The sequence below is a fragment of the Spinacia oleracea genome, chromosome 4 (assembly GCF_020520425.1).
Source record: "Spinacia oleracea cultivar Varoflay chromosome 4, BTI_SOV_V1, whole genome shotgun sequence".
Lineage (NCBI taxonomy): Eukaryota > Viridiplantae > Streptophyta > Magnoliopsida > Caryophyllales > Amaranthaceae > Spinacia > Spinacia oleracea.
Genome location: NC_079490.1, coordinates 77,646,643 through 77,659,037, shown reverse-complemented (window position 1 = coordinate 77,659,037; position 12,395 = coordinate 77,646,643). Strand labels below are relative to the sequence as shown.

The window sequence follows — 12,395 nt, the reverse complement described above, 5'->3', positions numbered from 1 at the left end:
TTGAATTATGTCAAGCATGTTGTTCAAGTTGGTTTACATGTATGAGTATTGCACATGCAAGTTATTATTATTATTATTATGCTATAGTACAGGATGTCTAGGATATGTTGAGCCTATTAAATATTGCTGGAGTGCATTGTTTATTCTACCAAGGGGTAGAATATGTTTAGAGAGTCTATGTGAATTGAACTAAGGACAATTCGTGCTAAGGGCACACCCCGTTTGTTAATGGGCAATGTCGGGTTATCTCAAACAGTGCTTTTGAGAAGGAACAATGGGAGTAATTTCACTTGAGTCTATGTTTGATCACAAGTCCTAAAGGATTAAAATGAAGTGTCATTGTTGAGTTGTTTAATCGTTTAATTGTTTGCATGTTATGTCTTGTGTAGAGTCTTGAGTCGCCTTGATCATAACATACTAATTAACGTAAAGTGTAACCCGAATGAGCTTCAAAACTCTCGAAACGTATATACCTTGAGTATGAACAATGGGGGGAGTCTGGTCGGAGAACTTGTACTCCTTGAATGATACAAGACGTTGTTTCATTCTTTTGTTTTAGGCCGTTGTGCATTGGAATTCTGTCGGTATGGTCCGACTGTGGGTAGGAGTCCGACTTGTTGTTGTTTGGTGTATGGTGGGCTCCCATCACCCTTTTCTTTCCTTTTGAGGATACTTTATTTTACCCATTCGAAGCTACTTTCTTTATTAAACTGTGAGTCAAGAGTCGTGTCAATTGTCGAGTCTTGTCTCCATGTTTATGAAATAGCTTTTGCATGTGGATTATTAATTCGTTGAGTGAAGCATGTTAGGATAGAATGTTATTCTAGCTTGTTCGTACTCAGCTTTTGCCGACTTCGTGCTTCATGTCTTCTGGTCATGGCCTTTGCCTTAATGACCCTATGATGATCCATCAATTGCATTTGCGTTGTTGGGGAGTAGAATTTTAATAAAGCAGGTTTGTAGAGATTACTTGCGGGAGAAGTTATCATAGGAACTGTGTTGAGAGACTTTTTAACCTTCCGTATTCTATAAACTCTATTTATAGTCATGGCTATCACTACTATTTATAGTCAATGGATTTTGAAATATTTAATACTTTGGTTTTGGGCCTTGATGGTTCCAGTTTGTTTTAATGACCATTAACTATTTAATATGTTTTGAAAGTTAGTTAAATTCCGCTGCGTAATTCTGGTAAATAGCCTTAGCCGTTATCACGGTGGCGGTAATATCTTGGTAATTCATGTGTTTTAAGTTGGAAAATGTTTTATAAAAAGCAAGGAATTATTAGGGTGTTACATTGATGTTGTTTGTATTGTCATTTTAATCATTCTCTTTACCCATTCCTTGCCCCCAAAGTCCACTATTTTGATTCCCGACACCCCCATGGTATTTCCATTCCCTTTGTCTACACCACCATTCCCACCAAAAATGTCCCACCAACACCATCCAACCATTATCACCACCCTGGTCACCACCGTCCTACCACCACCATCTTTACTAGTGCCTCCACCGCCTCCCCACCGCCAACCGAAAAATCATCTCACCCACAATATCCAACCCTATAAAAACAACACCAACCACCCGAATTACCAACAAGACCACCTGAAACACCAACCCAACAACCCAAAATACCAACCCCACTACCACAAACACCAATCCAACAACCACAAAAAACAACCCCAGTAGCCAAAAACCACCCCAACCAACTTATACACCAACCCCACCACTCAAAATAACCCAACTCACCTCTATACTAACCATAATTAGCCACCAGATCTAAGAGAAAGAGGAGAGAGAAAATAATATTTACCTCCAATGGTGGAGAAAGGAGATGGTGACGAAGGGAAGGGGAAGGGCGCAACGACCAAAGGAAGGGAGCATCGATGAAGGGATGAGGAAGGAAACTAGTGTCGGAGAAGGAAAGAGGTTGCATAAGTGGTGGTGGTGACTTTAGAAAGAGAATGATATTGCTGGTGGAAATTTTTTAATGTTTCTAAACCAAAGAACCCATAAAATCAATGACATTAGCTTTCCTTTCTCCTCCTTTCCCTTTGTTGATGTCAGTTCCTTTCCCTTTTTCAAACCTAACACCCCCATACTGTATTCCAAGGGCCCTAGACCAGAGCTTCCCCAGAGTAACGTTATGGAGATCGTGTTTTGGGGCTAAGTAAAGAATAAGATAAAATTTCAAGTATTCGAGATTGTGTTCCTAATAACAGAATTGTAGAGAGTAAAGAGAATATCATAATATCATGTGTATTGAGTATAACTGAATGAAATTTGTCTTTTTCAGAGGTTCAGAAGAGATGTATTTATAGTGTAAACTAGGAAGCTACGAGTGTACAATAGAACTCTAAAACAACTAAAATCACCTAGCCTGCGCTAGAAAACTTATAGCGTGAGATTTTTGCACTGGAAATCGTCAGATGTGCGCTAGAGTTTGAGTTGGTTTCTGCACGAAGCTAACAAAAGCTACGCTAGAAAATTTCTAGCGCATATTTTTCTACGTTGGGATATTTCTAGCGCATGAATGATGCGTTAGAAAAAATAGGAGCATCAAGGGTTTTTTTCACGGCTTCTATCGTTTTATTTCCGAGTTTCTACCTATCTTCACAATTTCACTTTGTATCAAAGACGTATTGGGATGCGATTGTGACTATATATGCGTTCCAGTTCATTTTAGATAATTTTCTATTTTAAGTAGTTACTATTTTTAGCAGGTTATGTTTTGGATGAGTTGTTCCGTTAGCCGAGGGCCGTTATAGGCTAATCATAGTGCATTGTTGACAAGTGGGTTATATTTTTATCATCGAACTTTCCTAATCAGGACGAGGGTCAAATGTATGAGTCTATATGTATATATATTTGGAAAAAAGACAAAATATTGACGTCAGAAAAAACATGACAGCAACATAAGTCCACCTTATCTAAAAGTATGTACACAAACAATGCAGATGTTAAGGGTTTTAGATTAAAATTCTTACTCCCACCTTTAAACTCTCACGAAACAAACACCATTTAAACATAAAAAGTGAGTTATTTGTAATTCTTATGGACTTGACTGTAGACACCTCATTCGTTTCTCCCTTAATGGGATAATGACGAAACCATTACCCTTGCTAGGTGGTTGGTACAACTCCATGCGAAAGTCCTAATTGCTAAGTGTAGGGGGTTTTTTTGTGTCAAATTGCTTTTTCCCTACAAGGGGCGGTTTTTAGAAATCTTTGTATTTTTGGATCTTGAAGGAGTCGCCACCAAACATTATTTCAGGGTCCCGTTTGGAGAGACCAAGAGTGACTCGATTGGATGAGGCTTTGAATCTTCGAAACGGATGGGTGAGATCCGGGCACGTGAACGAGATGCTTATTCCGCGAGCTTTAGAAATTATTCAAGTACGTGGCACAACATTTTCGGAAATACCCTAGTTTAGACTATGTGGGTTTGAATTTAGGTCAAAAAAAATTCCTACTTTGTATGGTGGTCACTTTGCTTTAAAGTTAATTTAAGGGAACCTAAGATCGGTTTGTCCAAAAAATTATCTTTGTTAAGCGTGATGTAACCTTGCATTTTGTTGTATTTAGCATGTGCGGTGATGAAAGCAATAAAGCAAATAAAGCAACATCACAATAGTAGATAAGTGCGGAAGTAGTAAATACAAGACCCCCTAGAAATGGACTAGGGAGTAGGTCAACATTGCCTAGAAGGACTAGGCAAGTAAAATTGCATAATTGAAAATGCGGAATTGAAATGCGTTATTGAAAGTGCGGAATTGAAATTGCGGAATTGAAAGTGCGTAATTAAAAGGTGCATAATTAAAATTGAAATATTGAAATTTGTACTTGGGCACATGAGATCCGAACGCCAAACGGCTACTTAAAAATAAGTGCGCTCGACAGGAATTCAAAGCCAAAAATCTAAACTTGGGAGAAGTTGCTCATCCCAAAGTATCCTAGATTTTTCATATAGAATTTGAACTTGAAAGTTTGAATCTTGAAATATTGAACTTGAAATACTTGAACTTGAACTTTAAATATTGAACTTGAACTTGAAATATTGAAATCAAGAGACTTGAATCTCAAAGATCAGGCCTTTTAATGTTGAAAAGGTTAGATCTTTGATGTGCTCTTGCTTTGAAAGGATCCTAGTTTAGGGAAGTAGTCATGAACAACCCTAAACATTGTTGGATCTTGAAATTTGAAAACTTGAACTTGTATATTGAAAAATGGAGTCTTGAATCTCAAAGAATAAACCTTTAAAAGTTAGAAAGGCATCATCTTTGATTACTCCATACTTGAGAATGATTCTAGTTCAAAGAAGTGATTATAAACAACTTTGAACATCCTTGAATCTTGAAAGTTTGCATTTTTGTATTTTGAAAAGTTTGGATTTTGAAAAGATGTATGATTGTTGCAAGTGACATTTTTAAGAGTAAAAATGCCAACTTACTAATCATTTTGAAATAGAAAATCAAGACAACATTGAATAGATTCGGGTTGGGATTCGGAATTACCTAGTTAGGTTTAGGCAAGCTTTCCGATTAGAACTCCCAATTGCTTAAAGCTTGAAGATTGTATGGTGTTTCTGGAGGATTTTGTATTGATTTTAGTATTGAATTTTGAGGCGCAATTTTTGTATTACGACGTTATGTGTCGATTTTTCCTCCCTAAAGCTTCTCAGAATTAGGGGTATTTATAGGGGATTTCCTGCTAAATGCCAGTCATTGCCAGCGCAGCACGCAGTTGGCAGCGCTGGGCTCTGGTGACGTGGCAGGGATGCTGCCAAAACAAGGACGCGGGTTCCATCCTTGCCTTGTGTTGTATTGATGTACCTTCGTACTATTTGTACGAAGTTTGGCGTGTAGTGTTTGCTTGGGGCTTAAGACTTTATTTTTCGTCTAAAAACAAGCCGTTTTGGGTTTTTGAATTCCGATTTCACGGGACGGGGCCCGGACCTCCCAAAAGTAAAAATGTACTACGTCGCTAAATCTATGCTTTTGGTATGAAATCTCTTATGCGAAGCTTATGGAGGGTGTAAAGCTAAAAAAAGAATTCTCCTATCGACCTACACTTTCTTTCTGGACATTGCTCGGTTTTGTGGGTCGGCGCCCGAATTTGACTTGCCTTATATGATTTTGAGTGGAAAAGGCCTTGTAAAACCAATGGGATATCCCATTAGGTGAGATTGTACTTGGATTTTGAAATTTGTTTTGGAATTTGTATTTTGCACCAAGTTCCGGGATGGGAACGGGCTCGGGGATTGGACTTTGGCTCTTGGATTTTTGATATGCTTTTAGCAATTGGAATTTCCGCACGGATTTACTCTTACTACCTAACAAGGATAATGGTATCGTCATCATCCCAATGGGGAGACACAAATTAGGTGTCTACAGAAGTCCCCACTTTGACTGAGCTTTCGGTTAGGAAAGCGCAAGTCAAAGTACTTCGAAAGGGACGGAGAATGATCAAGATGTTCTGCAATCAAAACCACTCTTTGTACGCCGGTACCTGCACAAAACAGGCGTTAGAAAAAAGGATAGAGTCTACCTCCGTTCGGCTGTGACGACTCCGGTTCGTACTTGTACTGCACTTCCGTCTTTGAATTAGGACGGGGCTTCGCATCGAAAATTTTGAAATTCGAATTCTTGAATTTTGAACTTTGAATTTCTTGAATACCCGGAGTTAATCCGTTGGGGACGTGCTTCAATGGGGACAAGATATTTTTACCGGCCCTTGAGATTTTGAAATTTTGGCTGACTTTCTTGGAGCTTGGGTCTGTTGGGAGTGAAACGCCTAAATCGTTGTATTTTTTGGACTTTGTATCCTTTAAATATTCATCTGTTTATACTTGGAGACACAGGTATATACCTGTATTTTCGGAAAAATAGCACGATTTGATGTTTGATGCCTGGTTCAGAAAACCGTAGCAGCAAAGGACGTGCAATCAGCACGGGAGACCGCGCGCGCTTAACTTTCCTGCGCATGCAGCAGGCAGCGCTGGGCGCTGAGCTCGGCGTTCGACGCGGGGCTGCACTATATAAGCGCCCCTTGCCGTGCCATTTGAAGAGCCATCTCTTGCTTTCTTTTCTCTCTCAAAGGTCGAATTGTCTCCCCTTGGTCTTGTTCTTGCGTTGTCCATGTAAGTATTTCACGTTTTGCTTATGAAATAACTCTCGGATTGCATGTAGTTTTGAATTTCTTGTACTTGAAATGCTTGTTGATATGATGCTAGGCTTCTTAAATCTTGCAGAAAATTGTTTGATAGTCATTCAAACTTGAACTGTTGGAACTTGTAGTCTTGAATTTTGAAATTTGAAATTTTCCTTGAACTTGTATTTGCTTCGGCATGGGTAGCCTAGGCGTTGATGTAGAACTTGTATACCTGCTTCGGCATGGATAACCTAGGCGTTGGTGTAGAATTCTCTTTTGAAGTAGAGGACCCTGGCTTAAACTTGTACGGCCATTGGGGATTTTTTGAATTTTGACTTCGTACAGGCTAGTATAGGATAGCCCCCAGTTTAGAATCTTGATGTTTTGTATTTTGCATGACTTAGTATGCCTCGTCACACTCGAAGAAAGCTCGCCGAACGCTCGGTGGTTCGAGATGCTATGGAGGACGTTTCGGATGATGAAGCGGCTGCCACAAATGTGCCGGAGGGGGGCATGATTCCTCGGAGTCTACCCGCTTTCGTTGGCACTGGTTGGAGTCCTTTCGATCTAGCATTCCGACCGGACTTTCATTTGTCTCAGCGGCCTCGCGCTGGCTTGATGAGTCTTGTACTGTGCTTTGAATTTGTATCTTGTACTTGTATAGGTTTTGAGATGATTTTTTCATCTGTAGGCCGATGGGGAGCCGTTTCGCACCTTTTGGTCCTTGGCGGAGCTTCATAAGGCTTTCCGAGCCATTCGTGCTGACGAGGAGGCTATGGAAATCTGGTTGCAGACGGGCCTGGTTGATTTCTGGCGTGCCAAGGGAGATACTCTGAGGAGGACGGGGATCAAACCCCGGCTACAGGCTTTGCTGGAGCGGTGGTGGGATACCACCAACACTTTTCATATGGCATGGGGGGAGATCACCATTACCCCTTTCGAGTTTGCCATGATTATGGGCCTTCCCTTTTCTAAGAGGAACGCGATTCTTGATTCTGGGATGAAGTGGTTCTCGAACACCGCCAGGGACTTGCTCGGCCCTGTTGCTGATTTGGCGGATGATGATACTCATGCTTCTCGGTGATCATGGATGCTATCCGTAGTGTGGGAATATCTGCGGAGCAGAGGGTTTGGCTCTTCCTCTTGGCACTGGTGAGTAGAGTGATGGCCCCGAGCAGGAACAGCCGGGTGCACATCGGCTTCCTGTCAGCTTTGCAGGATTTGAGGGCTGTCTTGAGCCTTAATTGGGGTGGCATGACCTATGGCCATCTCTTGTATGAGATGAAGTGGGCTTCTCGGACTGCGCCGGGGAGCGAGCCGAGCATCGCTGCTTTGTGGAGTGTGCTTGAGGTATATGGGACTCCTTGTACTTTGTATTTTGTACTTGTATGCTTGTATCTTGAATTTGACTGATGCATTGTCTTCTTTTTGAAAGATTTGGATGTACGAGCATTTCCCGACTTTGGCGCCGGATCGTACTGGAAATGCGGCTTACCCGTATGCTGCCTCTTCGATAGGAGCGGTGCGCAGGAGGGTGCCTCTGCCGGCCTCCCGCAGAGCTTGGCGGATTCTAACCGTCAGTGAGGTAAACTCTTGTACTGTTTTGCTCTCTTGTATTTGTATTTGTATAGTTGCCTGAATTGTTTGCTCTGTAGGTGTTTTGGCGTCCTTTTGTTGACGCGCCCATACCTGTTTCGGCCGCTCAGGTCCCATTTCTTGTCTTTGAGGCGGGTCTTGCTCCCGGGCGTGTATCGCCATATGTAGTACTTGGGGGAGCGCGTGACCCTTCAGCACAATACGGGGGACAGGCTTGTCCCTAAGGACCCACCTGAGTCCAAGTTGGCGCCAGACGATGAACTCGCCCTGCTCTATTTGAATGCTGGTGATGCTGTTTGTCGCCATTGGGAGAGCTTTGTAGATAGGAGGGGTCGCTATGAGGATTTCTTGAAGAGGCTTGCTCCACCAGTACGCTTCATACTGCCGGTGAGCTTTCGAATTTTGAATCTTGTATCTCGTATTCTTGTATGATTGTATGATTGTATGTTTGTATGTAGGAGGAGGAGGTTGATCCTGAGGACATTCCCCATGCTGATAGGGTTATCCGCTATGATAACTCGGGCGGGGAACAGGTGGAGGTGACCATTCTTGTAGCTCCTCCTCCGCACCGGAGATCGTATGATGCTGCACCTGAGCATTATGCCGCTGTATTTACTTGTATTTGCTTGAAATTGATTGTGATCTTGCATCTAGAAATTTATCTTGAATTTTGTATGAAGGCGCCTCGGGTGAGAGTGTGTCGCTGGATGCTTTTGATTGATTCCTTGAAGAGGCATTGTGCCAAGCTGACCCAGAAGCTTTCTGGCCGGGACAGAGAGGTGCTCTCCTAGATTTTGAAATTTGTATTCTGGAAACTCGAAACTTGGATGTTGACTCTTGAAATTTGTACTTCGTATAGGAGCGTCGTCGAGGTCGCAGAGGTTTCGTTGATAGGGAGCCCCAGGCGGAGACTTCGTTGAGGCAGGAAGGACCGAGCTTGGATCTGGGACAGGGGTCCAGTGCTGGTACTTTCGAGAGGCATTCTGATGCCGAGAGGGGAGCTGCCCCTTTTGTACATGCTGATCCTACCAGGCATCCTTTTGGGGGTGCGAGCAGTTCGAGGCCTTTTGTTCCTCCTCCTCGTTGCTACTTTGGAGGGAGCGGTCCTCAGCCTTGGGGTGCGGATGCTTGGTCTTACTGGTCGGAGATGGAGAGGATGCGCCAGGCTCAGATGTTTGGGGCGCCGTACCAGTTCATGGCGATGTCGCCGCCTTATCAGTACCCTTCCTCTCAGCAGGGAGTTTATCCCTCCCCTGGCACTCTTCGTATCTCGGAGTAGGATCCTGGTACCCCTGGGACGGAGCTCGATCGGGATCTGGAGCGCTTTTGGAGCCGAAACAGGGACAAGGAGCCTGTGGTTGACATCACGGCTGATGATGACTCGGACTGACCCTGCATGGTAGCGAGTTCCAGCTTGCCTTGGTTTGATTTTGTATGGATTGGTTTGTATTTGTATTGATTTGTACGGTTTGTGATTTGAATTTTGTATGGTTGTATGGTTTTGAACTTGAGTTGGTTTGAAATTTTGACGTTCGGTTTTTTGTATGCTTGAAATTTTGACCTTGTATGCGTTGTGTGTGCCTTTGAAATTTGTAGCTATATGCATGCATGAGGAATTTCCAAAAATTTTGAAAAAATTTACCCATTTTTTCGGATGTATATACACACCATAAGCCCCCACTTTGACTGAGGTTTTTTGGTTAGGAAAAGCGCAAGTCAAAGTATATTTAACTTTTGCTATGCATATGAAGACTCGACTTAGGACGCCGATCTAGGACTAGAATGCTTGAAATTTGAATAAATTGACCCGAAATCTCCCCGAAGCGCTGACTCGGACTGCTTGAAATTGCGCGGCTTGCGGCTTTGGAATCTTGAATAATGGAGGTTGTACTCTGCTGTCCGAAACACTATAGGGTGTGCACTCGGATTCATAAAATAGGACGGTGGCCTCGTCCTTTGCTGCAGGCCCCTGCGTTTGGCGCAGGGCTCGGCGCCTAGCGCCAGCGTGCTGTCGTACAAGCCGACTCTTGTATAAATAGGGATCTTGTCGGTTCATTCATGTGCAACAATCCTTCCTTGCTGTTCTTTGCATACTACTTCCTCACGAAAAAGAAGAGAGAATATGGCTATGTCTTTTGAAAATGCCTTGAACTCGTGGCTTGGTTCGTTAGGCAAATTGGAGAAGAGGGAGCTCGATGGCCTGCATCTTGGGGTGCTCGATTCTTTCCGGTTTGTAAACCTTGATGTGAACTTCTTTCTTGCTGCTCTGGAGGCTTGGGATACAAATCATCATGTCTTCCGTTTTGGAAATAATGAGATATGTCCCCTCCCTGAGGAATTCAACGCCATATTGGGGTGGCCCATTATGCCGGAGCGATGCATGCCTAGTGTTGAAGAACACTTTTTCTTGGGCTTTGAAACATATTTGGGCTTGAAGCCCCCACTTTTGAGTGCTGTTGTATATGGTAGAGGGGTGGATTTGTCCCTCCTTGTCACCTACTTTGTTGGGCTTGATGTTCCCAAGGTTTTCAGCTTGAGGGCCTTGAGTTTTTGTATCTTTGCTCGCTTCTTCTTTTCGAAACAGGGGTTTGGCAGTGGTGATGCCTCCCTAATAGAGATTGTAGAGCAGTTTGCTAGTGGCCGGGACCCAATGCCGCCCGTAATTGGCGAAACATTGATGGGCCTTGGCATGCTGAAGTCGGACCCCTCTTCCTTGCCGTCGGGAAGTCCGATCTTACTCCAAGTAAGGATCTAGAGCTTTCTTGTATGTTGAATTTGTACTTGTATTTTGAAGGTTGAATATTGAATTATTTTTCTTGTATGCTCCCCAAGGTCTGGCTTATGGAGAGGCTCATGCTGGTGGCACCACCGGAGAACATGGAAAGCTATAATAGAAAGGGGTTCACTGTGCGGCCCATGGTGTATGGCCAGCTTTCTTTGGACGAGGGGCGAAGCGCACTTTCTGGAATTGGATCTTGTATAAGGTGGGTAGTTCCTTGGTGGGGAATTGCTACCATTAGGCATGCCTCTGGTTCTACTGCTTTGAGGGTGCCAAGCCTCACAATGCTGGTCTTCTACTCGCCTGCTTGAGTGATGAGACAATATGGCTTGAGACAGGAGATCCCGGACTGTACTGAAGAGAACCCGAAACCTTGTGCGCTGAATGCAAATCGTCTTGAAATTTGGAGGCGGTATTGGGTCGCTAAACCATTCTTGAGTGTTCAATACCCGCCCGAGCCTGATACTCTGTCTGTGGGATACGTTGTTTGGATGAGAGGCCTAAGCCAAAGGGACATTTCTCTCACCGGACCAGCTAGAGTCCGAGGTTCTAGAGCTAGACGTCCTGCATCAACTGACTATAAGGAAGGTGACGGGAGTGTGGCCCATCCGGTGCTTGACCGTTCGGAGTCCAAAGGAGGTTCGTCATCCTCCCGTCTTGAAGATTAGCAAGTTCCTTCTCCCGCCGCTTGGGCTAGGGGAAGATTGATGATTGATTGCGGGAAGAGCCAGGGGATAGTACTCAAGGTGCCAAGACTCAGGAGTATAGTCGCCCGACCCTAGATCTTTGTAGGCAAATGTGTTTGAAGTTGTATTGGAAGGAGTTGTGTTTTAGAATGTGTTTGGAAAATGTGTTTAGAAAATGTGTTTAGGAAGTGAAAAGGCTTTTGAACTTTGCTTCACTTGATCATGACCTTGTATTAGCTTTGAAGGCTTTAGAGCCAAATAAATGGTTATTGTGTTAAATTCCGCTTGAACATGCTTTGCTTTGAATTGGCACGTTTGGAATAAAGACAACAACAATTAAATTTTGAATTTGATTTGATTTTTAGGATGCCCTTAATTGAGGAAATTTTGAATTTTTTTTGTATTAAAGTGGCCGGGCCTCGAAATGAGGTTGCCTACGTGTCCCGTTAAGGAATCAGGCCGGACGCAGTTCTAACGACCTTACAGGATTTTGAATTGAATGCTTGAATTTGAACATGGAACTTAGACATAGAACTTCTTGAGTTGATCGAGGTTTTTCAGAGATCTGAATTTTGTTCCATCGATGTCTGTTAGTTCGAATGATCCCCCGGAGAGGATTTTCTTGACAATGTATGGGGCTGCCCAGTTGGGTTTGAATTTTCCCCTTGGGTCCATGATGCTTTTGCGAAGGGCTTTCAGGACAAGCTCGCCTTCCTTGATGTTTCGGGTTCTGACCCTTTTGTTGAAATGTCTGGCCACTCGGCGCTGATAGACTTGTACGTGGTGAGCGGCTTGAAGCCGATGCTCATCAAGCATGATTAGCTCATCATACCTTGCTTCTACCCATGCAGCTTCTGGGATTTGGCTTTCGAGGACTATCCTTAGAGAAGGTATCTCCAGCTCGATAGGTTGTACTGCCTCCATTCCATAGACCAATGAGAATGGGGTTGCACCAGTTGAAGTGCGAATTGAAGTTCGATATCCCCACAATGCGAAGTGCAGCTTTTGGGGCCAGTCTTTGTAATTGTTTGTCATTTTCATGATGATGGATTTGACATTCTTGTTGGCTGCTTCGACTGCCCCATTGGTTTGTGGGCGATAAGGCGAAGAGCGATGATGTTGGATTTTGTACTCGGTGAATAGGTCTTTATACTCTCCTTGAAAATGGGTTCCCTGGTCACTAATGAA

At 43.4% G+C, this 12,395-nt stretch overlaps 1 protein-coding gene across 1 annotated transcript; it reads left to right on the top strand.

Annotated features, from left to right (window-relative positions):
- The first annotated feature begins 6,074 nt into the window (after window positions 1–6,074).
- Window positions 6,075–9,274, top strand: LOC130471641 (uncharacterized). The gene is made up of 5 exons (XM_056841890.1): window positions 6,075–7,496; window positions 7,582–7,731; window positions 7,778–7,797; window positions 8,242–8,521; window positions 8,602–9,274. Exons 1-5 carry the CDS (start codon window positions 7,233–7,235, stop codon window positions 9,019–9,021), a joined length of 1,134 nt encoding a protein of 377 aa, XP_056697868.1. The 5' UTR covers window positions 6,075–7,232; the 3' UTR covers window positions 9,022–9,274.
- The last annotated feature ends 3,121 nt before the right edge of the window (window positions 9,275–12,395 follow it).